The 25,149-nt window shown below is 39.3% G+C and overlaps 1 protein-coding gene across 1 annotated transcript; it reads right to left on the bottom strand.

Annotated features, from left to right (window-relative positions):
* On the bottom strand, positions 1-23,309 carry INO80D (INO80 complex subunit D). The gene is made up of 9 exons (XM_054381329.1): positions 23,092-23,309; positions 16,869-17,620; positions 13,820-13,928; positions 8,452-8,676; positions 6,390-6,499; positions 4,314-4,447; positions 2,671-2,888; positions 2,114-2,271; positions 1-1,169 (listed from the first exon to the last, which is right to left on the bottom strand). Exons 1-9 carry the CDS (start codon positions 23,307-23,309, stop codon positions 1-3), a joined length of 3,093 nt encoding a protein of 1,030 aa, XP_054237304.1.
* Between the last annotated feature and the right edge of the window lie 1,840 nt (positions 23,310-25,149).

Raw genomic sequence — 25,149 nt, 5'->3', positions numbered from 1 at the left:
TCAGTTGGAGGTGGTGAAGGGCGCAGATGCATTATTGGTACTGGTAGCGGTGGCACCGGTCACTGCGAAGCCCGTGGGAGGAGCTATGGAGCTGTGGCTGGGCTGCAGGTCCTTGGGGATGCCACTGTGGGAGCTCAGCTGGTGCCCAAAGGCTGCGCTGAACTGAGGGAGCTGTTGTTTAGGGGAGGTGGAGGCCATGAGTTCAGCGGAGGCAGGACCCATGCCACTAAAACTGGTCTGTGGTAACCCCGGAAGCACACTGGAGCTGTTGGGGGTCACAGTGGCGAAGGCAGGCTGTGTGGTCTCTGAGTGCGAGGTGGTAGGTGGTGTGGACAGGGAAGTGGACAGGAGGTGTCCATCTGCACCAAGAAGGTTGCTAAACGGAGAGGGGTCCCCAAGATTGACAGGAAGATTTCCCCAGTGAGTTCTGGGGTTGACCACCCCGCTAAGTGGCACATCCAGCTGAGTTGGGAGCAAGTGCTGTGCCATCATGGGCATCTCTGCTGAGAAGGTAGCTGCCAAATTATCACCAGAAAAGGATGTGGTGTGAGGGGATGTGATATGGTCACTGTAGGGAGACGGCACATGCTCACTATCATAATGGCTTCCATGGGGTGAGGAGTGTGAATGGTCACTGCTGTATTGCTGTCGTGAGGTGATCAGGTCATCTGCCTTGCTCAGCAGCTGGGCAGGGTGGGGCCTCTGGGAGGCATGGCTGCCATCATGAAGTCCATGAAACTGTCCTGGGAAGGCTCTCTCCCCAAGACCACTCTGGCTTATCAGAGTGGCAGAAGTAAGGCTGACGTTGGCTGGGGCTGAGAATTGCCCCTGGATCTGCCCTGCCAGGGGCGTGGGTGGGTTGGACAAGGTAGCAGAACGGAGCAAGTTCTCATCCAGCTCCAGACCGGAGAAATTATCATGTACTATACGCCCATTCAACAGCTCCCCCAGATCCGTGTTAACCTCTCGACTCAAGGACTGCATTCCTGGAGCTGCAGCACCTGTAGAGAACACCCCTATCCCTCTATCTGACAGCTCCTGAACTGGCACACCATCTGTCTGTGTAAGTACTCCAATAGTACTCAGGCACTCAAGAGAAGTTACAGCCTGCAGGGCCCGTTCCAATTCTTCAGCCTCTTCTGTAGTCGGAAGGAGATCTCCATTTTTACCTGCAGAAACAGGGACACCAGAAGTTAGCACGCTCCTCTCAGGAGAGCCTGGCACCTGCACTCTAAGGATGCTGATGTACAGACAGCTCAGTACAGAGCTGCACTGTATGATAACTTTCCAGACTGGCTTACAGAAAACATTCACCAGCGTTTGCCAGGTAAGCAAAGTAAGAAAACCAATTCCTCTTCAATGGAATTCCCTCTCTCCCTCTTTCACATACTAAATACAAAATACCTCCCAAACTTACTAGACCTAAAGTAAAAATGCTTAAATAAATTTTCTTCAATGCTGTAATAACATAAATCGACCACAAACACTCTTCTTCTCATGACACTACAGTTTGGACCTAAAAATCTATACAGTCAGTATAATTTAGGTTAATTTCAACTCAAACACAGTCTGATGTCACGTCATATCAGAAAATTACCAAATAAATCACATACCCCAGTTCCAGGCTGTTCTAATTTCTTTGTTATATGTGATAGCTACTGAGCTTTAGAATCAAGAAATTCAGCACAGTTGTGATCAAAAGCTAATTTCAAAAACATATTTAAAGATTTTATTCTCATGTTCTTCTTTTATCAAAGGCCGAGACTGACTGTGATTCCAGCCCCACTCAATGGCAGAAAGATGCCATTACTGAGAATACTCTTGATTAAACTTCAACACTGTCAGGCAGTAAAATGAATTATTAAAATACTAAACCAATTACAATTTTCAGAGCAGTAATTATAAGACCAAGCACAGAACTACATACACCATCCTTCTTAAAGTCTGCTTTACTTTAGAGCTCACAAACAATAGAGCTAATGCACACTTCTTTGTCTAGAGTTTATTACCTCTGCAGGAAAGCAACGAGCCCCTCAAAATGCATTTTCAAAACACTGACTTCTTCAGTTCACTCATGATGTTCATATCAGCGTAAAATAAAATAAAATGGTACCTTCAAAGAAATCAAAATCTTGCAAGTCATCAGGCAGCCGTGGCAGGACATCAGAGAAGTCCTCCTGATTCAATTCCAAGTCATGTGGAATGTCTGTGATTTCATTGGCGATATCATCAGGCAGCTCATCAGCACTCAGCTCTGGTGTGGAGGGGCTCCTGGACAGAAAGCACCATTAGTCACTGATGTTCAACCCTGGATCCTCCAAATGACAACTCTGAATGCATACCCATCTACAGTGGATCTTTCCCCACGTATTTTTTCCCATCATCTAGGAAAAAAAAATCTAGAAAGTTTCTTTAGGAAGCTTACACTTAACTTATTGATTAAATACGTAAGATGTGGCATCAGAAGCAAGCCATTTTATACATCAAATCCAGTAGTTGCTCAAATCTGGAACAGCCCATTCTAAGGTATGTTTTCAACAGTCATATGGAGATGCAACTTCTAGCCCTGCTCTAGTTGCTTATCAGCACAGCAATTATCAGACCTTTCTATGGTGCTCATTGACAACATTCAAGTTAGCAGTGGGAAACTGAGGCAGGGCTACCACTGACCGTATGTGAGGCATTTCTACTGGCAGTGAAACACTAGCAGGCATGGTGAGGTTCCCTTGGGGCACTGCAGGAGGAATGGGTTTCTGGGGCCGGCGTGGGCCTCGCCTTCTCTTTTTCTTGTGTTTTTTGGTAAGTGCAGGTGGCTTCGTTTTTTTCCTGGGTTTCCTCTGCTGCTGGTGCTGAACTTTACGGGAGCTGTCCCCTCTCAAGAAATTGTCCTTTGGGAATAAAACAATAGCAATGGGAGCATGCTAACAATTACTTTCCTTGATTTTTTTCCCAACTGTCATTCCACACTTATTGACACGTAATGAAAGACAGACTGGTAACTTACAGCCAGGCAAGGGTGTAAAAAATTAAAAATATTAAAATTACAAAAATTAAGCTCTTTCATTTCTCATTGATCCCAGTGGCAAAAATCACACAGACCAAATTATGAGGTATGCTAAACAGGAGATCACGCAGTGTCACTTTAAAAATCAATATAGCAAACTCTAATTAAATCAGTTTAAAATTATAACCTGGTAATAATGGGAATAGCATGCAACAGCTGAATCCAGCGTCCTCAAGTGCCCACTGCCATAGAAGGGAGATGGCATTGAGGAAACAGAATTAATATTGTAAGGCTAGGGTAAGGATGTGGGTAAACAGCTAAGACTACATTGCCCTTGAACAGCAGTCATTGACCAATTAAAAAATAAATCAGACCATCATCAGTTTTCAGTTGCCATCATACTGGGAAGAGCAAAGGATTTTGTGCTACAGAAGTAAACCTTGAGAGACACATTGAAGATTGCCTGGGACAGGGGGAAAATCCCATACAAATCTGTGTAGTGCAGACCCTCATATTTTAATCCATCAAACTCCGTACTTCACAAGCATTGGAGAGGCTGCATAGAAATAGCAATAAAAAACCCACAACAACCCAACAACAGAACAAAAATTAAGGCAGTTTTATGCCTAATGCCTCAAAGGAAAGGCAAGATAGAAGTAGGTTTGCGAATTATCCTATCAGTTTTGTTCTGAAAAAGAGGAGGGAAATATAATCAGGGGAATACAAGCAGAGGATATAATCTTAATTTCTGCATTCTCTAAATTTGTAGTAGACCACTGCTTTTCCTCTGGGATCCACAGATCCCTGAAGGAGCTTAAATTCTGTTAGTCACCAGCAGGTAAATAAAATAGCAAACCCATTATTTGTATGCTCTTAATTGCTATGTACATGTCCTCTAGAAACTATTTTGGTGTCCATGTACTGAAGGTGGTTGAGATGTGGTATTCTTACCATACCATACCCATACTACATTCAGATTCAAGGGCCAGGACTGAGCCCAGATAAAATGACCACAGGATTTCTCACAATGATTTCCGCTTTCTTGATTCAAGACATGAATCAAATTTCTTCCCATGAAGGATATTCTCATGCACTCTTTATGATACCCTCAAAAGTATATAGAAGATTTTCACAACATACTAGTTGGGAATGTTTGGCATGTTTTACCCTCTTAAGAAAAATAAAAGGATACAAGGTTTTAAGTTCATAAACTTGCTAGTTGTCAGCGCAAGAGTTCATATAAAGACTGGGGTTAAAACTTCTGATCATCCCAACAGACAAATAATTACAGTTTTGGCTTTGTACTTACCATTTTTTTGGCATGTTCTTCGCACAGAGGTGTCTGATGTGTAATGTCAAAAACTGGCACAGAGCACTGCTGACCATCTGCAAACTTGGCTGTGCAACTTGAGAAAAGCTGCTGAGAACGGTTCAGTAAGATATCTGCACATTTCTGCATCAGGAATAATACAAGGCAAAGATGGAGGAAGGCCCTTTGATTTATCAACCTGATTAAGATCAAAGCTTTGAATTCTATCTGTCCATAGATGCTATTTTTAATGAGCACCTTTGTTACTCAAGTTCAAATCTAGGTAAGGCTCAAACTCAACTTTTAAAGTGAAAAACTGCATTCATGCAGAATCCCTAATGACTTTATTATATATTGAGATAGTTTCATAGAAGCAGCCATTTCACTAATGAGTTCTTAGCAAAAAGAAGCCTTTTCCTGGAGTCCTAATCAATAGATCACTAGTAGCAGTTGGAACAGTGTAGTCAACAGGACTATTTCCTTACAGACTAATGACAATCCACACTGAAACATTAAAGAGAGTATTTCTTAATTCAATCTTTTAAGGTACATTCTTGGCATTTATCTATAGAGCACAAAGAAGTTTCAAGATCCTTCCTGCTCCTCTGAAAAAAAGATGTGCAATCAGACAGAAAGGTCAAGTAAATCCAAACGTAAGCTTGCTGAGATTTCCTTCAGAAAAATTCCCTGCAGGAGTGAAAATGTTTCCAGGCTTACAGCAAATCAAACACATATTTCATTGTGTTTTCTCAAGCAACATTAGAAGCACTCCTTCCATCCTGAACAGTTCGCAGACCTCAACATCACTATGTATGTTCATAGAATGCAAAATAAAGGACAAAGAAAATGGAAAACCTGCACAACAGTCCAGACAGCAGACCTGAAGAGATAGGTCAGAACCAAGAGCCTATTCATCTTAGGAGAGACTTTTTCCATCGAGGAGAAAGTGCAGAAGGTAAAGATGGGCACAAATGCAAAATCACTAGTCTTGGCTTCTCTGTTGTGTTCTACACCAACAAAACCACTTGAACTCTAAAAAAAATAATTTAAAAAAATCGTAAGCATGAATCAAATCCAAATGCAGCTGCACACCATCATGTTTTCTCAGAGAGGTTTTCAACTGCTCTTCAGAATACTTTTAAGGGTCCTGCAAAAATCAACCAAGAAAAACAAAGCATCTGCAAACCAAAAAGTTGGAAAAGGGGCTGCAGTTTGTTAGCAACTGTAATAGATTGGTACTAGTCATTTAAAATACCTCCATCAAAATATACAAAATATACAAAAAATACCTCCGTCACTTAAAAGCTCCATCAAAAGAAGTCACTCTAACAAACATGCCAACGACTCCTCAGCTAAAAACCAAAAAGACAAAATCTGCAGAATTCTTAAGTATTCCAGGGCAGAATTCTGCCTGCATATAGTCTTCAGAATCAAATGTATAATATGCTCCCTCCTTTCTGTGGTCTTCATTCACTGACTCTTAATACCCTTTTCAGGCTTTGCTTGAAATCCCAAGCACTAGGAATTCTTCCTCATCTAGAACATGGATTCTGTAACTTCTTCTATTTTGCTTCTTTAAAGAGTGTAAAGTATTAGATTTTCATCTTTCTAGTCAGTGTAAGCCATGTTTTTACACTACATGTAAAAACTTGTTCCCATAAACCACTGATAGTAGTTGGTCTCTTGGAACCTACCAAGAACTGTATGAAAGCCTCATTAATTGGCCTATTGGAACCTACCAAGAACTATATGAAAGCCATGAGGCTGAAAGCCATGATTTGGACCCAATCATTAGTGAAAGATAATAGCTTTTGTAAAGGCTTCTTGCTCCCACTAAATGCAGCTTACAGTGTAAAAATGATGTGACTATGACAGATGCCAGTAGCAAACTACTTATCTTTACTGTCTACAGACACAAATCACACAGATGAATTAAAAGCAAGTAGTTGATGAGACACTACCAATATGTATTTCTTTGTTGAAAACCTACTTGCCAATGCAAAATCTAACGAACAAGCAGAAAACCCTGAAACGGAACAGCTTCCATGCCTGAATGCAAGAGAGTTAAGAGGATACGCTGAAAACAATGCCTGGTGAATGGAAGGGCCTTGTTAGCACACTGTTCTCCCTTCGAAGTCCCACTACAGGTTGTTGGCTCTGCATTTCTCTGCCTCACTTGGCTTGAGCTGAAAAAAAAGCATAAAAGAGTTAAGAGACAAAATTTCCGTCTCAAGTGGTTATTAGCACAACTACTGCGCTGCATATTGCACAGTAGGATGAAAAATAATAACACACATGTGTGTGTTATGATCCAGATGGGTGCACACTACTACCAGACTCTACACAGGGATACAGAATAGATGTCAATGACAGGTGAAAGTGTGGCTGCCATAACAGGTTGTTTATTTCACAGGACCTTAATTGTAATGAGAGGTGCTGTGTGCTACTACCATGTAAATATTAGAATGCCCTGCAACAGAGCCAAGGACAGCATGATGTGAGTGTCAACACAGGTGACCCTTAAAATGAGGTCAATCTTTAGAATACAATGTATTGGGTATGCCTACATGGGCAGTCAAGTGCATGTCCAAGCCTGTTCATAAATCAAAACATGCCGAGCATCCCCAGAGCTTACATGCAAGCATGTGTTCAGACAAACTTAGACTGAGCTCTGGAGTGGCAGAACCTGAGCGTGCTCAACATGGGTAAAAGCTCTCCTTCATCAACGTGCTACAGCCCAATCCACCAGCAGGTGCCCGGAGCTGAGTGCTTCCTCAGCACAGCCTCAATGCTTTGAGCCTGAGCTGCAAGCAGGCGACCAGACAGCAATGTGGATGAGTACTGCAAGCATTACACAGCTCGCTTGGTGTTAGCCTGCTCTTGAGGCATTTGTCACCTTCATGTAGATAAAGCTGGCGATTCCAGGGCTTTCACCTCTGTACACGTTGTTTTCTAGGTTGACAAAAAGCTGTCTGTAGCCTGACTCTTTTCCTTCAGCCATTTTTGTCATCGACTGCACTTTGACTGAGCAAAGTTTTAGTTAGCAATATTACCCTTGTGACAAATTTCATAACTGAAAAGACCCTGTAGTTACTTAAATTAACTGGAGCACTGACAATGGGCATACCTGGCTTTGCCAGTCTACCCAAAACAACATAGTATTTTTTGCTTAATAAAAGGCAAAAATCATGGGAAAAAAACAGCAAGAGCTTGCCACTTCTGGCAAGGTTTTGCTGTAATTTAAATATGGACACATTAACACGTTACACGTAAACGAGTAATGTACCTCTGCATAACACCACTGAGCAGCTCTTCAGCATCTCTCCACCTCCCCAACAATAAACCCTCCAGCCACAGCCCACTGTACATGAACAAAAGCATCCCATAACCAGAATACACTCTCAGTGTCCTACTCTAGCTTCTCATGGTAGCCCCTCTTACCCCCACAGTCATACATCCTGTAAAGCAAAACCACAACAGCAAAAGGGTGCTGCTGACACCCCAGACAATGCCACGGTTCAGGCTTACTCTGTTTCTGCACAAATATGAATCAACCAACTGTCAGTATGCCAGGAGCTGGAGGGATGTTGACATTATCTAAAAAGAATTCCCACAGAAGGTAACCTTCAGAGCTGTTAGAAGATATTTGTTTTGTTGCCAAGTTTCATTTCATGTTAGATTGAGTTAAATCTAATAAAAAGCATGAGCTAAGTTTGATTTGCTTCGAAGATAATTAAGAGGAAGTACAGACTTCTCAGAGAAAGCTGTCTGAAAAATGAAATCTGAATAGAAGCAGAGAACGGCAGACTAGATTGCACACCTTCTAAAGAACTGGACTTAGTAAAGCATCAGATACACAGACAAACTATTAAGGAAAACTTGTAGTAGTCCACTAACTTCTTTTGTGACACTTAAGAAATTAGGCCCAGATAGTGCTAAACAAACAATTCACATCTTGCAAAGCTGAAGAATGCCTGCCTTCACAGAAAACAATGTGTGCCATCTTTATTTTATTCTACTGATAGGTATTTGCAGGTCATGGGTTTTCTGCCTCGTGTACACCTACCAGCTTCAGAGCTCAGCATTCCACCCTGTCCAGACCCTGAGTTACTACTGCAGTCAGAGGGGAAGGTCTAACCTGGTACGAGCACAAGTAGCTCTTCGAAGCTCTTGTATCAGTTGCCCAGCACGCTCCGGCTCTCTACTGGCCGCCTGCAGCAAGGCTTTCCGGAGTGTGTGCCGGCATTTCTTCTGACGAGATTCTGCCCGCTCCAGGCGGCAGAGGTGCTTGTATTTCTGCCGGAAGTAAGTGCAAAGTCTGGTCACCCTGGAACTCCTGTCATCTTCATTGTCCTCATCCGACCTGAAGGAGAGAAAATAAATCAAACAGATTTTGATTTTTTGGTTGGGGTTTTTCTGTCTTTGTTTCTTTTGGTTTATTTGTTTGGTGTGGGGTTGGGTTTTTGTTCGGCTGTTTGTGTCTTTTTGGGGTTTTGCTTGTCTTCTTGTAGGTTTTGGTTGGTTGGTTGGTTGTTTTTTCTCTCTAAGGAAGCTAATTTTTTACTTTCATACTTTCACAATTTTTAAGTTGGCATCCATCTTCTAGTCCCACAAACATCCAAAGACTGCAATCAAGCAGGGATGCTTGAGAAATGGCAGAAAACAGAAACCTTTTGAACTCTAAAGGTACTTTCCCTCCTTATTATGTCATCATTAGAGATTACGTCAACTTATCAAGTCTAACTTAAATGCCCGGAGTCTGTTATTCAAAAGAAAATAACCTATAATGCTAACCTTTATTTAGTGTAAATGCCTCAGCAAACAAGATAAACTCTTAGACCAAAGTGCAATAAACAGAGAGGACAAGGGTGGGGAACTATGTAGTGGAAATTTATTGAAGAAAGGTCATGATGGAAAGATGGTCAAATTCTAACAGATACCAAATCTGATGACTGTTTCCAGTTCCTTTCACTCTGCCAGGTGGTGTATTCCTTCCTAAACCAAAATACACACTCTTGCAGTGAGCAGTTGATACTGCTTTTCCCTTGTTTGCAGAGTTAAAGTTGAGCTGCTATGCAGCCATGGAGAAGAAATTCACATTTAACTTCAAGTTATGGAGGGAAAAATCAGACCAGGGCTAAGCAATGACCAGATGAAGGACTGATTTAATTCTTTGTTTGCTTGAGGAAGCCTTTTCCCATTTATCTTGGCTTGTCTAAACAAATGAAGCAGGACAAAAGCTCCCAAGGTTCAGACTGTAGCACTTGGCCAGTGAGACTGGAGTGAATTGATATCTAAACCTGTGCAAAGGAGAGCTGAAACAGCTCATGATAGAAGGGATGCAAGAAATGAGCCATGGCGCTTACTAAATAAAGTAAGATACAGAAATGCAGGCAGAATAGCTGTCCCTGAAAGGCAATATGACTAAGACCTGCTTTCCTTTCTGGAAACTCTTATTCCATTCACACACAAGCCAAATTTAAGAGGTTGCATTCATCTCCACTAAGGCTGTCCATAAAAATTCCACAGAAGCAAACACTGTCTTGACACAAATGCACGTTTTTATAAAGCATTATGTAAAACAAACCATAATATGTATTTTGTTTGTTAAAACAGATTACAATTATTTTCTAGTAGCATGAATTACATGTAATTAACCTCTGCAATTAAATGCTTAGTAACAAATACAACTTATTAAAAGCAGTTAATATATGTAATGTTTAAAATGTCACATTGAAAAGGAAAATATCTTAAAAAATCTCTTAGGAAAGAATGCCTATTGGGAAAAACAATCCATTTAGATAAAATTAATTTTGTGCTATTTAATAGAGATTTTCCTCTTTCTGATGTATTAATAGAATAGAGAAATGCATAGGGGATGAGGTAGATACAGGTAAGTTTAAGGTCTTAGATATTTCATTACTGCTCTGGGCCAAGATATTTAAACAAAACTGTAGACATACTGATTTAATTTTAAATACAGTTACAAATAAGAAATATTTCTTAGGGGAAAAATAAAGTGTTTATTTTAGGTAGAATGAATGCTTTCTAATGCAAATGTCTTTATATTTGAGACTTTTAACTTCCCTCTCTACTGAAATAAACAGAAGGATGTTAAAATGTCTTAATTGCAGTTTGAGATTATTTTTAAGTAGAGGAAGGCATGTATCCAAGACAAAGAATCATAACTGCAGTGGATGAAGGCTTATTCTGAGGCAAAGAGTTTTTAAAACCCTATTCAGAATTTTTTTTCCAGGCTAGTAAGATTAATCATATTTTTATGTCCAAAAATGCCTAAAAATTAACAGTAACACCTCCTGGGTTGTTTTTCTTCTTTTTTTTTTCCTTCTTTTCTTTCCCACTAGGCAAGAACTGAAAAGGTACTTTTGTTTTCCCTTCATAGACAAGCTTACCAGCATCTGTTTCGTTCATTCTCTTAAGCTGCATACATAAGTAACTTCTGAAGTTTAACTGAATACGTGGCATTTCATTTTTTAAAAGATGTCTGAGAAAGCACACAAACCATCTGATAATCCAAAATGCTTCTTCCCTCTAAGACTGTCATGCATAAATACCAGGGGAAATTTTGTTGAGTGTTCCTGAAGAAAACAAAAGGAGCACGGAGCACCAGAAAGGAAAAGCAAAAGGGTAGCGTGAGCAGCCAGGCACCATGAGGGCACCAGCAGAACATGCTCTCTACTCTGAGACACCACAGTAACTGTACTTCAAAACCCTCAGTAAGGAGGGATTTGAATAATGTTCCCTTTTTCCTTTTAGTTCTTCTAGTTCTTTGGTGTTACTAAATTCCACTCTAGCAATACAGTGCTCGTGTCTGCTCCTTGAGTGAGCTACTATGAGGAGGGACTCCAATCTTTACACGCCCTTTTCAAATAACCTGAAACATTATCTGTATTCCAGGGTAGGAAAAGAAAATCAGCTTTGTTTTAAAGTAATTTGTTTATCTTTCTAAGCTACAAGGCCCAGTAATTGAGTCATCTAGGGGAGAAGCTTCACTAATCTACAGCAGGGAACAGCCCCTGCTTTCCCTCAGAACTGCTGCTCCTATCAGCCTCCCTCCAGCTGCCCTGTCTGCGCTGTGCCCAGTGCCAACTCCTGCACTATTATTTGAACTCAAACACTTGTGTCTGCCTTAAAGTACTGCTTCCTGGAATGCTGTGACCACTGGAACTCAATCATTCAAAACTAAAGCAGAGAATAAAAGCAAACATCTGGCTTGTGTTTCCATAGGTGATTGCAACAGCATGAATTTTACAGATTAAAAGGCTTGAAGTGAACACAAAAATGTATTACTGTTTAGACATTAATTTTAAACCCATCTGCTGATTTTTTCAAAGTTTAAGATCAGCTAGAGTATCACAGAAGAGGATGAACAGAAAGATAAAGGATTAGTCCCACAATCACACAACCAGAAATACTAAGAACAAGTTGTCCAGTAATGCAGAAATTAACTATTTGCTTTTACTGATCTGCTCCAAGAAGCATCCCACCCACTGTCTTCCACAGAGTCAAATGAAAAAGGACAGAATAGAGGTAGCTGGTGGAGTAACCCCTTTCACACAGGAACCACAAGCCCAGATACAAACGACCAGAAAAACATTAGCTTTAATTTTACTATGAAAAACAGTTAAGTAAATTTCCATTGATTTAGGTAAGTTATTTCAGAAACTAAAGGTTTGGGAAGACAATCTTCACTGGTTTCCTGGTAAAATTAGCCTCCAAAATTCAGGCAACAAGTCATTGGCTGACTAAGAAGTTAGTAGCTAGCTACCAGTCTGCACAACCATAATAGCAAAACAGTCATTTTGACAAATCGCCCAAGAAATAGTCTGAACTGATTAATCTTCATCAGCACACAGACCATGTTGCAAAAGTATCAGCAGCAAACAGTTCAGATAATAAAAACCTCTAAAGAAGCTTGCAGAATAGGAATTAAAAGTTTTCAAAGACTGACGTCAAGTGAATGTATCAATGTTTATCCATCAACAAAATTAAGGAAGTTGTTGAAGAGGTAGCAATGGGCAGGATGATGGAATTACAAAAGCATGCAGTACCATACTAAAATTTATCCATTGTGAGTTAGTTAAGACAGTGTTTAACTGAAGTGCATAAAATGCTAGAATGTAACAGAAAATGTGAAGACAAGGTGTTACTTTCTCTCACTATGTGAAAAGGGGAGGAAGAATCTAAAGAAAGTTAAGACAAATAGAAGACAAAAAAACCCCAGTGATCTATCGAAGAACCAGATCAGATGTCGAAGAGCGAAGAGTGTAAGGGAAGTTAATGAACATATCTGCTTCAAGAATTACATATGATGACTGAAAGTCTGTTCATATTTTCCCAGACCAGATTATTTTAAAATTGCCTTTTAAGTTAAAACTACTGTTTGTGAAAGCTCACTCTCTCTTGGACTCCTGATGCCGTAAAAATGATCGTCACTCATTACAGAAATCATTAAGCTTTGATTCACTGAAGGCTCTCAGTATTTAGCATCCTGCTGTCTGCCCTGATGACTGATACTTTGTTGTTCACCTTGTGGACAATCTTTCAAGACAGTAAGAAGTCCTGGTAAGTTTCAGAGTCTCCATGTAACAACAAAATAACATTTCATTAACACCACTACTCTAACTGTGATATTCAAAAATTTAAACAAACAGGAAAGAGTTGTAGTATCATCAAAATACCCAGGTGCATAAGAAAAGAGAATCATGTAAGAAGCTACAATCAAGTGCTACTGAGGCCTCAATTTCCTTTTGTTAGCAATGTGCTTCAGGTTCATAACAATACTATGCTTGGAATGCTTTGCTTCAACTTTGCACCTTAAAATTTACATTAATAGACATATATTATCATATCCTGCTGCCAGTTCAGATTCATGACTTAGCAGCATATGGAGAATACCGTAAGGCTTTGTGCACCAGCAGCTAATACCTGCTCTATTTATCCCTTCAATCACATCACTTCCTTTCAATACTCCCAATTACTTGACAAAGGTTTATTCAACACAATTATGAAAAGAAATACCATAAAAAACACATCAAAACAACATCCTACACAATTACCATAAAGATTAATGAGTAGAATGTAGCAAGTTTACTAGCAAAGTTATTCACACATAGTAGGAACAAGAAGCCAATAGTAAATCCCTACTGGATCTGATTCAGGAAATAACTACTTAGTCAGGCACACAAGTTCATGAATAAATTACACTAAACTCAATTACATTTAGGTAAATAAACTTGAATTCTTTCCTGATGCATCATTCTGATAGAGACCTTTATGCAGTTGGCTAAGTTAGGCAGAAACCAGGATAGAAGGTGACAAACTGTTTCATAGCTCTTACAAGCAAATGAGTTCAAACAATTCTTTGTTTCATCAAAGCACTCCAAAAAGTGCCTAAGTTCCACTGACTCCACTTGAAGTGAAGCTCATATTTACTTTGTTTACTCCCTCAAGGCTACCATGAATACTAAAGGTCTCATACTCACTCATGTCTCTCATAGCCAAGGGTTTCTCGGATAGACCATGCAACCTGGTAGGGGGAGGTTTGCTCTGAATCTTCCAACTCTTCTCCACTGTCTTCAGACCAATCCAGCCCTAATGGAATAGAAAACACGAAATCTGAATGAAAAGTGTATCTATTTCATACAAGTCTCTGAGCAACCTACAGCACAAAAGATGAATGTGTAGTATAGCACAACTAAATTGTGTAGTAGCATCAATTACAGCAGCTCTAATACAGTGTGCAAATCACATGCACCGATTTTTGTAAGATCTAAGTTTTTCTTTCAAAAACATGATTGGCTTCTTTATCTGTAAGCAGTGAAAGAAACACCACCAGATTTCTTAGCCTCAGAAAAAGATTATCGCTTTCATACCAAGCACATGGAATCTAGAAAGAAGGCCCTGCCATGAAGAACTGACTACCTGCTAAGTTGTAATAGTATACAATCTAAATTCTGTTTATATTCTGACCCCTGCTCTGCACCAGAACACAGGAAGAACAGAGAAACTGTAAGTTAGAGCAGCATGGGCAGAGATACACAGCTAACACAGGATGTTCCTCTGTTTAGTCTCTGTACTTGCCTGCCAAATTCATATTAGCATGAAAAGAGAGCTAAAGGGACCCATGCAAATACTCCCAAACTTTTACTGAGCAGCTTTTGCTTAATGATGATGCAATAGAATCAATTTATTGTATGAACCAGCAGCCTCAGTTAGTAAAACTAAACACAATCATTAAACAGGATAGCCATAAAGAGTCCAGTAAGTTCTCAAGTGGAACATTTTATCTGGGGCTTCATCTTTTGCAGTTTTTCCTACTCTCTCTCCCACATGCAGTGGAGTTCTTGTCCATTTCTTGCAGCAGGCAGATAAAATCCAGTAGCTGTATTTACAAGCCAGCATTATTACTTTTTCACTTTCTTGTGTGCTCCTTGAAAATGGAGCAGCAATTTAGACAGAGTTAAGGAACGTTTTATTTTTGTTAAAAATAAACTAACTAACTATATCTGAGATGATTCTGAAGTTAGATGCTTTTAATTTGGAAAACGCATCAGTAATTGGTCACCTACTTCCACAATTACAGACACACAGACACACTTGGAATACGATCGTCCCAAGTGCCTCCATCATTTAGAAGCAGTATTTTAACGTGAACCAGAAATATCAGAAACCTTTTGCTTATTTTTTCAGCATTTCTATTTTTAAGATATGTGTTTGAACTAAACTAAGATATCTTAGGACATTTGATAAAATGCTAGAATGATACTTTCAAATTAAATATTTTTTTTACTGTCATCTCTTCCATAACAGAATGAAAAAACAACTTAATCAATGGATAAAGATGCCCACAATTGATAGCCTGTAACCAATTATTTACCCAAAGTTTAAAAATAAAATCTGAGGATGCATTTTTTTGCTTCCAATGGTTACTGCAGAAAGGAAGAAATAAAATCTAATCCACATTATAGCTATACTCCTACTTAAAATGGCAGTTACATTAACATCCAATTATATGGCTGTGCTGTAGATACACATCCTGGTTGTATCTTTAATTTCATGCAGTCACCTCTAATGTTAATCTATCATAAACCAGATATCCTGAAATTCTCTGAACTGCAATAGCTAGCTTTTAACATTAAGGTATATTATGAATAAATAACTAATACCAAATACATTTTCCACTCTCACATGATTCATATGTGAATTCTGTAACTTTGGCAATACAAAATGTTCTGATTCTGTACACATTTATGCATCTGCATAACTGTACATTTACAGGTCTAATCAGTTTTTTACTATGCCTCTTTTTTGTGAAAATGTTTTCTCTCCACCACTTAATGTAATTATTAAACACAGAAAGTCATCCTTCTGCAGTCTATCCAACTGTGATACTCAGAAGTGCCTCTGGAGTCGGCATTTCTCAAAAGACTTGCATTATATATAGGACCATCAAAGCAATTTTCTGAAGAACAACATGCTTTGGAGACATGCTATGGGATGCCAATTATCTTCTGAACAAATAGGCAAATTATCCCATGAGTGCCAAAGGGCAGATCTTAATGACAAATTAGAAAGGTTAATTGAAATAGCAAAAAATACAGATGCTTGCAATTAAATAAGATGTTATATGAAGAACAATCGGATTTATTTGAAGTCTTTTTTTTTAACGTCATAAATGACATTCCTGCTCTAATATCACACACTGACTCCTGTTTCACTTTTACCCCTTGGTATTTTATTTATTAGGAAAGTACAATCTAAAACTAAGTAGAAAAGTCATTTTGGAGGGTGAGGGTGGTAACAAGGACAGCTAGGTCTACCTAGGCCTGCATTCATAATCGGTCCCAAGCCACAATGTCAGCTACCTTTTTTAAGCTTTACAAAGCACTACTACTACCATAGCAGCAAGTTGGGTTCTATTTCCTTACATTTTCTCAGGCAGAAATTGATTACAGATTCTAAATAACAAGTAAGAAGAACGCTATTACTGCACTGGTATGTGGACAAGCCTCCACCCCTCCAAATAGCTCCCCACTGCAGTAGCCTTGTGCTTGTACATTCTGTACACAAATAGACCCAGTCAGAAAAAATTCTCTTGTGCTCCAATTTTCCCAGACAAGTCAACTCGAAATTTGGACCTGCACTAATTCTGTAATGTGCACTTGTCACGTATCTAACACTCAACCTAAACCTGTCCGCTCACGTAGGTACAGCTGATACCACTCTTAATAATCAAGTTGCAAATCTTCTATATGATGTCTGTATCACCCAAGCAATGATTTCTGTGCTTCATTTTGATTTCTTAAATGGTTAACAGAACATTAACAAGAACAAGCAACCAAAACGCCACAAAATATATGTAACAGCTTCAGGCATTCCCTTCATAGAGAACAGGGCTAGAGATTACCTAGTTCAAGGTTATTTTGCAAGGACCACACACAAATGTAGGACACGGTTAGGAAGACATTCCCCTTTTGTCTTTTGGTTTCAGGTTAAAAAAGTACGGTTTCAGTGCATCTATTCTCTACCCACCTAAATGTGGAAACAGATCAGTGTCCAGCTGCTGTTTTCGAGTGCACAGTTTCACCAGTCTCTGTAGCCGGCTCATGCAAGATGAGTGCGGAGAGAAGGCTGTGGCTTTCATGAGGACCCGATCAGTCCTTGGAGGGTCCGTGACAGGTGCCCTAGCGGGTGGCAGGAGAGGCAGAGGTCTCTTGTTAGACAACTGCCGGGCTTGTGCTATAGTGTGTGTGGTGGGTGCCACTCCCTGCATTGGTAGGCTGGTGTTCGGAGGTTGAGGTGACTTGCAGACTACGCCTTGCGGTAGCCCTGTCGGCTTTAACGAAGCTGATGAAGGCGGCAGATGGGAGTGCTGCTGCTGCAGAGGCTGCTGCTGCTGCAAAGGTGCAGGAAGAGGGCTAAAGTGCTCTTGGCGAACTTTTAAAATCTCTGTCTCTCTCTGGCGCTGCCGGTTTTGAGCCAACTTGCTCTGCAACTTTTTCCTCACTGTTGCCCCTTTCTTTAGATCATCATCCTCCTCATTGAAAGCAAAGGGGTCTTCTAATTCTGCCTCCAGGTAGTGGAGAGGAAGCCTAGCCCCTGGAGGGGAGAGGGACATCCCATCCAGTCCATTGGGCATCTTCAAGGCCAGGGTGGGCACTGTCAGACTGAAGGCCACAGCATCCATCTGATGCCTGACCTTTACATCCTCTATGGGATCATTCTTTTTCTTCCTCTCCTTTTTCGGTATAAAGCCAAGTACCTGCAGGTGGCTGTTGCAGTACCTTTGAAAAGTAAAAGCAGACAGTTACTAATTCAATGCCTCTCTGAAGAAAACAGACATCACTAAAAGGAAACCTACAGACACCCATCTCATGGGAATATAGATCAAAACACAAGAGGTTTTACAAGTGTACACAACTGCTTCTAACACAGCAGATAACTGTGGTGTTCACAACTACAGCAGAAAACAACCCTTACATGTGACAATTTGTAATTTGAAGATAGTCTTCATTCATTACTCATAGGAGATTCACACGCAACCATTCAAAATATTTACTATCTAATAGGGTAAAAACTCACAAAACCAAGCAAACAAAACAAATGGACTGTCTGTTAAATAAACCAGTAAGAATTCAAGCCATTAACTCTAATTATTTCAAAAGTTCCCAAGAAAAAAATACACTGAAGGCTACTTCCCTTCATTTGGCTGTACTTTCACAGGAAGTAGTTAAGGTTTTCTTCAACGTCCACATTATTATTATGAATTTTACTGTAGCAGAGAGAAGATTCTTATATGGACAAACTCACCAGAGACACCTGCTGAGAAGGGTTGCTATTTGCACTTAAAGAATAAGTAGCATAAAGTCTGGTTTAGTAGTTTAACATGATGAATTTTGAAGCCATAGGATTAGCTGAATGTTCTTCAAACAAAAATCTAGGTTAAAAGAAATTCTCTGCTGCTAGAAAACGTTTACTCAATGCCATGAACATGCATTACATAAAATCCACAAACATGGAGTTTAAGCTCTTCTCACATAAAAAAGCTTTTAAAGTCATGCTATAGTAATAAATTAAAAAGAAAAAAAAAGGGAAAAAGCGTTTGAAAATTTTGTCATGAAAATTAAAAGGAGAAGAGTTACTATTTATGCTTACAGGCAACATGCTATGAAGTAAACAATTTTTGTTTGATTAAAACAAGCAGATGATAGAAATGTAGAACTATGATCTGATCCTGTTCCACACAGGCAGGCTTTCCTGCCTCTGTAGAATGCCACTAGCAGTTGGACTCCAGCCCTTGCAGGATCCATCTATAACCTGCAATTCATAGAAGAAAGCCACAATACTAAGAAACAGTGACATCTACATCAACGTATTTATGGACAAGATAATCTGAGAAAACTAAGTTTTATTGAACAAATAGGTTAAAATTAATTTAGTCCTGGTCTTTCGGGGTGGGGGGGGGAAGAAGGCAAAAATGCCCAAACCAAACCCCCAAAAAAGTTTACCACTGCAGTCCAGTGACCCTCTCCTAAAGACACAGTGTGAACTGCTTCTAGAGGGTCCATAAAAGGTAAAAAAGAAAAAGCAACTTCATATCATATGTTCCTTGATGATCTCCATATATGTAGTTTGTCAAGGGAACCACATCCATAACAACTCACAACTCAGAAAAGGCTGAAAAGTACTTCTACTCATTGTTGTCTAAATAACCCCTCTATTACATTAAGTTGTAAGTAATAACTAAATCCAGATGAGGCAAGTCTTTAGTAGAATACACTGGAATATTGTAAATTCCTACTGGGATGTCATTCTAAAAATAAAATTATACAATGAGGGCTCAATAAGGCTTCCCTTAAAGTCAAGAATACTACTCCCATAATTAAAATTAAGAACTTTTTAAAGACTTTGTTTGAACAAGACTGGGATCAGTTACAACAGCACTTTTAGTATGACAGAAGAAAAAATAATAGAAACAGACAGGAAAAAAAGAACAAGGGACATTTCTCCCCTCATTCCAATATAAAGAGAGTTTCGCTCAATGTGAATGCTTCCTTTATATCGTTCATAACTTAAATATTGCTACTTTATGCTTGTGCCAATGTGAGGAGGTAAGACTGGCTAGGCTGTTTTCATTGTGAAAAACAAAGAGAAAGCAAAAATTTAAAAAGGTGAACAAATCTATAAAAATGTAAAAGCTTGCTAACATTTTGTGAGTTTTAGGCTATTAAGGGTTTTGTTTGTTCATTTAACTCTAACAGAATAATTTTTATATGGTAGAGAATAAAGCTTTGGTCTTGCAACTGACCATACTGCTCCACTGAAAGCCAAGACTATCTTACACAGGCATCACCTCTGAACACAAACCTGCAGATGCTAGGCTACAACATAATGAAAATAGAGATCACATCAACTTGCAGACTTGGCTCTGCACGTTAGGCTTTGTCTATCAACTTTCTGTCTTTCAGCACAACCAAAACTGATACACTTTGGAATAAAACAAACGACAGACTTTAGTCTTCTCTGGGTAGAGAAGATTATACGCAGTCAGTTTTGGCTAAGCATAATTTATTAGCATCAACTCAACCTTGGCCTTGTCAGACTCTAGCCAGTCCCATGTGGAGCCAGACATGTACTCCCACTTCCCTATCCTTCAGGTACCAGGATGACTTTTTAGTTGGCCATGGTTGGCTCGGACTTTACATGGTGCCACAGAGCCTGGTGCAGAGGCTGACTCTGCTAGAACCAGTTCATAACTAGTTGATTAAAGGCAATAAAATCTTTGGATCAAAAGTAATGCCAGAGAAAGCATTCATAGTTCACGTTCCATGGAAGACAGATTACTGGGAAGACTGGAATAGTACCTGCAAGTAGCACAGTCCCTTCCACATAGCTCTGAGCATGAAAACCATTTAGGGTCAAGCTGGCCCTACAAGAGCCAATTCTAATGTTCCTGTCTTGGTGGCTCTGTTTACCACTCTGTCACCTGCCTCTGAGTTATTCTCAGCTGACAGTTAATCAAATTGAGTATCTAATATAGGCTTTTCCCCCCCTTCCTTAGTGCCAAAGACACTTATTTTGTGCAAGCAAAGCTGAATGCAGTCAGGACATACAGGTAAGAGCACTAGATTGACAGCCATTAAAAATATCATAACATGAAGCACACAAAAGGTGATGAGTTCTGAAGGTTTCAGGTGGACAGTTTCCCATATCACTTGGAGGCCAACAATGCAGATAGTGAGATTTTCCACCTTCAACTGCATTCTGTTTCCCAGTACATCCCAGACGTGTATCAGGTTCTGTCACTTAAAGGAAGATGCAAATAAACTGGAGAGCATCTTGCATATTAACAAAATATTTAAAGATTCTCTTGAAAGAGAAGAATTAGGTAAAATGGTGCTTAACCCAACTAAACTGTAATAACCATATACTTAAAAATTAAGTTTAACCTCATTAACTATAGGGGGATTTGGATAAAAAAGGATTAGGAGATACATTCAAAGGAAATACAGACAGGGAACCCCTGTCTGTATCATCCCATATATATTCTTTACGAAAACAGGACAGAGAAACTAGACTTCAAATAAAACAGTGAAGACATGCACTATTAAATTATTTCATTTGTAGAATGCTAATGGTTAATAAGAAATCCAATAATGTGGCAACATATTAAACATCTTTGTGGCTGGTAACACCTCGCTTGTCTGAGGTCAAGTGGTAATTTTTTTAAAATTATCTGTAGGCAGACTACAAAGCCTTTGGCATATAATGTGTGTATTCAGTTAAGACATTTTATTTTTTATGATCCTTAAAACCATATTAAGAAGATAGCTGTCAGAACACGACACAGCCTGCTTACACGTGTAACGCTGTGACAAAATGACCATCTGACAGTAATTTTGTACAGAGAAAACTAAAACCTACAAGTGAAGAACTCAGACATAGCAAACATCTTTATATTGAACAGAGTGTGAAAAAAGTCTCCTAAGAGATACAGGTTTGCCTGTCAAAACCCCCACAAGTTTAGAGCAGGCATAGTCTTATCATTAGCACTAATTAAATTTTACTGTTAAACTCTGCCCTGAGAAGCCTTTTAAAATATTCTTTCAAACTATCACATCCTCTCATTTGAAATTAAAAGTTTATTTTCTCCTTCAGACACCTGCTGTCCTCTTCAAGTACTGTAATATGACACTCAATACGCAACTGAATTATTCTAATATAACATACACCAGATGTCATGACCACACTTCACTTCAACTTGAGAAAAATCAAAAAGAACAAAAGTGTGAACTCAATTCAAGGTGTAAAGAAAAATCTCAAATTCCACGGGAACATATGAGACCTAAAACTGTGTCATTAAGTACCTATCATTTCTATTGTTTTTAAGTATGACCCCTGGTGAAAAAAACTCTGGCTCAGTCAGCTCTTGCATCTGAAATTACAGCATACCATTGGCACTAGCAATTTCTATGATCATTTCTGTAAGCTTATTTCCAAAGAGCCTCAATTGTTCAGTAGCAAAGAAACAGTCACCGACTGTCAAATCACAGCTTATAGTTATTCATCTTGTGCCATTTGAGCATTTGCCCTAGAGCTTTTGACAAACATTCATGGTTTTTTTCTCACTTCATCAGTCTCCTCAACTGAAATGGCAGGTGAACTGCAAGTTAATTTAGAGCACAGTCCAACTGTTGTTTCAGACAAGCAAGAGCTGTGAGCTGGGAAGGAAGTTATATGTAGGGCACAGTGGGAACACTGCTAATAATGCAAAAGGTTAGTGAATGGTAGCTAATAACATGAAAGGTCAATGAATAGTAGTTTGATTATTTTTTGGCATATTCTCTTTGTATTTTAGGTTAAAAAAAATCTTTTCTAACAGAACAAGCCTTGGATAGTTAACACACATGAATTAAATGCTGTGTGCAGGCAAAATCTCCAACAATGATTCTAAAACATGTAAGTCATATATACCTGGCAACTAAGATTAGACCAATTCTGCTGTTTCACCAATGCAACACCAATGAGACTGGTGTTCACAAAGTCTTGAAGAGCAAGGAAAAATGTTCTCATGGTTACAGGATGGACTGCAATTCAGGAAATTTGATTTGAATTCCCAGCTTCGAGCACGAGCTCTTGCAAGGCATTTAGTATCTGGGTACCTTGAGCAACTTCATTTGGGCAAGAGGAAGGAAAGAAAACAAAGAAGAAAGGGAGTGGACAGCACTTTCCCAGCTGGTTTATCTGTTGTCAAGTAATCATTATTTTATGCCAGTAATACAACACCATGGATCAATACCAAATCACAAACACCAAATTGTAATTCTGGATTGATCCCTGTGTGTCACTGCTTCCTAAGCCCAAAAGGTAGCATTTTCAACTGTTTGTCCTGAAAAATCAGACAGGAATGTGCTTTTGTCCAAACAAGCAGGCTTTTTTAAGAGCATATACAGTGAGTTGACAAAGCAATTTAAATAGAACAGCAGGTATTGTGTAACAAGTTTGATATGCAAAGTGAATTTGAGAAAAGCAAGGAACCCTCCCAAAAACTGCCCCATTCTGCATACTTGACTTCCATAGGAAATAAATTTTACTGGTCTTAAAACAAAACCCTCAAAGGAACATCCTGGAATTCAATCCACACGGGCCAGTTCCTCTCTCACCCTGAAACCACACAGTATCTTAAAAGAAAACTCATGACTCATGTCTATGTCCCATTAAATTCCCACTTTGCAGATGGGTAACCACAACTCACCTACGGTCCTCAGATTTGGGGATGGGGTTGGTGCAGCGTTGGCTGTTATACTTGGCCACATATTCACATTGCTTGAAGGGGGCAGTCTTGTCCTCCAGAACGTGTCTGATACAGAAGGCGTAGCCGTTAAGTCGCCTCTGCTTGCACAGTTTGGGGCTATATGAGCACAAGGGCTTATTGTCAACCTCAGAGAAGTGTATGTGTTTGCCTTCATACATCACGTGACTCTATTCCTTGTGAACATCAGCTGAAAGAACCAAAATATAAACACAAATCATGTAAGAGAAAGAAAAAAATAATGCTTTCAGTTCTAGATCGTGTATTTCACCTTAGCAGGAAAGAGGGACCCAAAACAATACCTGATTTTAAATCTTCTGTACCATATCAGTGTCAAGAGAGAGACCCAAGGACACCACTATCCTGGAATGATGATGAATCAAGATGAAGCAGATTGTCTAAAGAAAATATCAAAAAGGTCAAAGTCAGTCACAACAAAGTAAGTATTTTAACTGCTTAATAAGTAAGTAGTCAGATGCAGTCACTAAATTTGTGCTTCAGCTAGTATCTAATAAGCCAAATCCACTAGCACAAGAGTTTTCAATGAGTAGGCACAGATCTTTGCAAATTGTGAAAGGAAATCATTGGGAGGAAAAAATTCTACTGACACTGCACTTAAAGCTGTTAAACAAAACTCCACTCTTCTACCAGAAAGTGATTAGGAGCTACAAGTTGAGAAAGGTTAAGTGTCAGATTAGATCACTTGCTTTCAGGAATCAAGTTGAATGATGATTAACTTATCTGATTGCAGAGGTTTTACTGCGAGTATGTTTGCTTACAAAACACTGGTGGCTATCCTTGCTCTGCCAAATTTTAATTTCATCAGGCATTGCAAGAAAACATATTTCTTTTTATAAAAAAAGCTTTCTTTATCAAACTGACAGTCTTCAGATCTTGTAGCTGTCCACAGCTTTTGCAAGCATGAATATGCAGTCCTTCCTGAAGTCATCATAGTTCTTCAGAACTCTTCTCACCTTATTGCACTTAATTTTAGGTAAATGCAGCCTTTAACATCAGAAGCAGTACTTCCATGAATGCCAGGAGGGACGTAGTATATTCAATACTCAGTTCAGTTTCCTATGTGTTACATACCAAGCAAAAACATGTACATAGAGCTGGTGTTCAGGAAATAAGTAATAAATTAGAGGCATGTAACAAATGTATAATTATTGCCTCGACCAACTTACTATTACCAAGGCCCAAAACAACAAGAACAGGATTGCAAAGAGGGAGCCTATACCGACTTTGCTGGAAAGATGCAGTTGCCTTTCGTGGAGGTAAAAGCCTTCACTTTCTACACTATAAAATCACCTTGAGAAAATTACAAGCACTACGGCACTAGGAGACCTAGAAAAGTCACTAGGGCAAAACAAAGCACCCTCTCACGCACCTCCCTCTAATAATAAAGTATATAAACCACACCTTTCATTAGCATATATCTATCTGTAGAAGCAGAAGAACAGAAGACTACTAAAATTTTTTAAAACACCCTTGACATTTTTGAAACGGTTGTATAGGCACAGGTGTACCATACAGAACAGAGATGCATTACAAAATGTAACTAGCACAAGTGACCTTAATAATCATTGGACAATAATAAGGATCATTTGTATTTCCTCTTTATACACAGTCCCCTTTCCATGAACAAGTGCAAGCACAGACCCCCAGGGGCATGGGCCTTGTGCTTTGTTTATACCAGATAGCCACAACACAAGCATGGACATCTAATCCAGTTCCAATCAAGGTGATGGAATGCATGGAAGCACATGAGAATACAGAGCACATTTTACGTATGTTTGACACCAATCATTGGTTCTCAACACATCAGCCTTAAGAACAAAAACAGTTCATTGTTGGCTGTGCCCTCAAAAGCCACAAAATGGGAAGGGGGCACTGTCTCTTCTTTAGCATGCTGAGAACCAAATAATCCTTTCAGACACCTTTGTTAAGGCAGATACTGACATATAATTCAATATCTAGTCAGATTTAGACTAGATCTTA

The sequence above is a fragment of the Indicator indicator genome, chromosome 5 (assembly GCF_027791375.1).
Source record: "Indicator indicator isolate 239-I01 chromosome 5, UM_Iind_1.1, whole genome shotgun sequence".
NCBI lineage: Eukaryota > Metazoa > Chordata > Aves > Piciformes > Indicatoridae > Indicator > Indicator indicator.
Note: the sequence above shows the minus strand (reverse complement) of the source record. Positions and strands in the feature narration are given on the sequence as shown.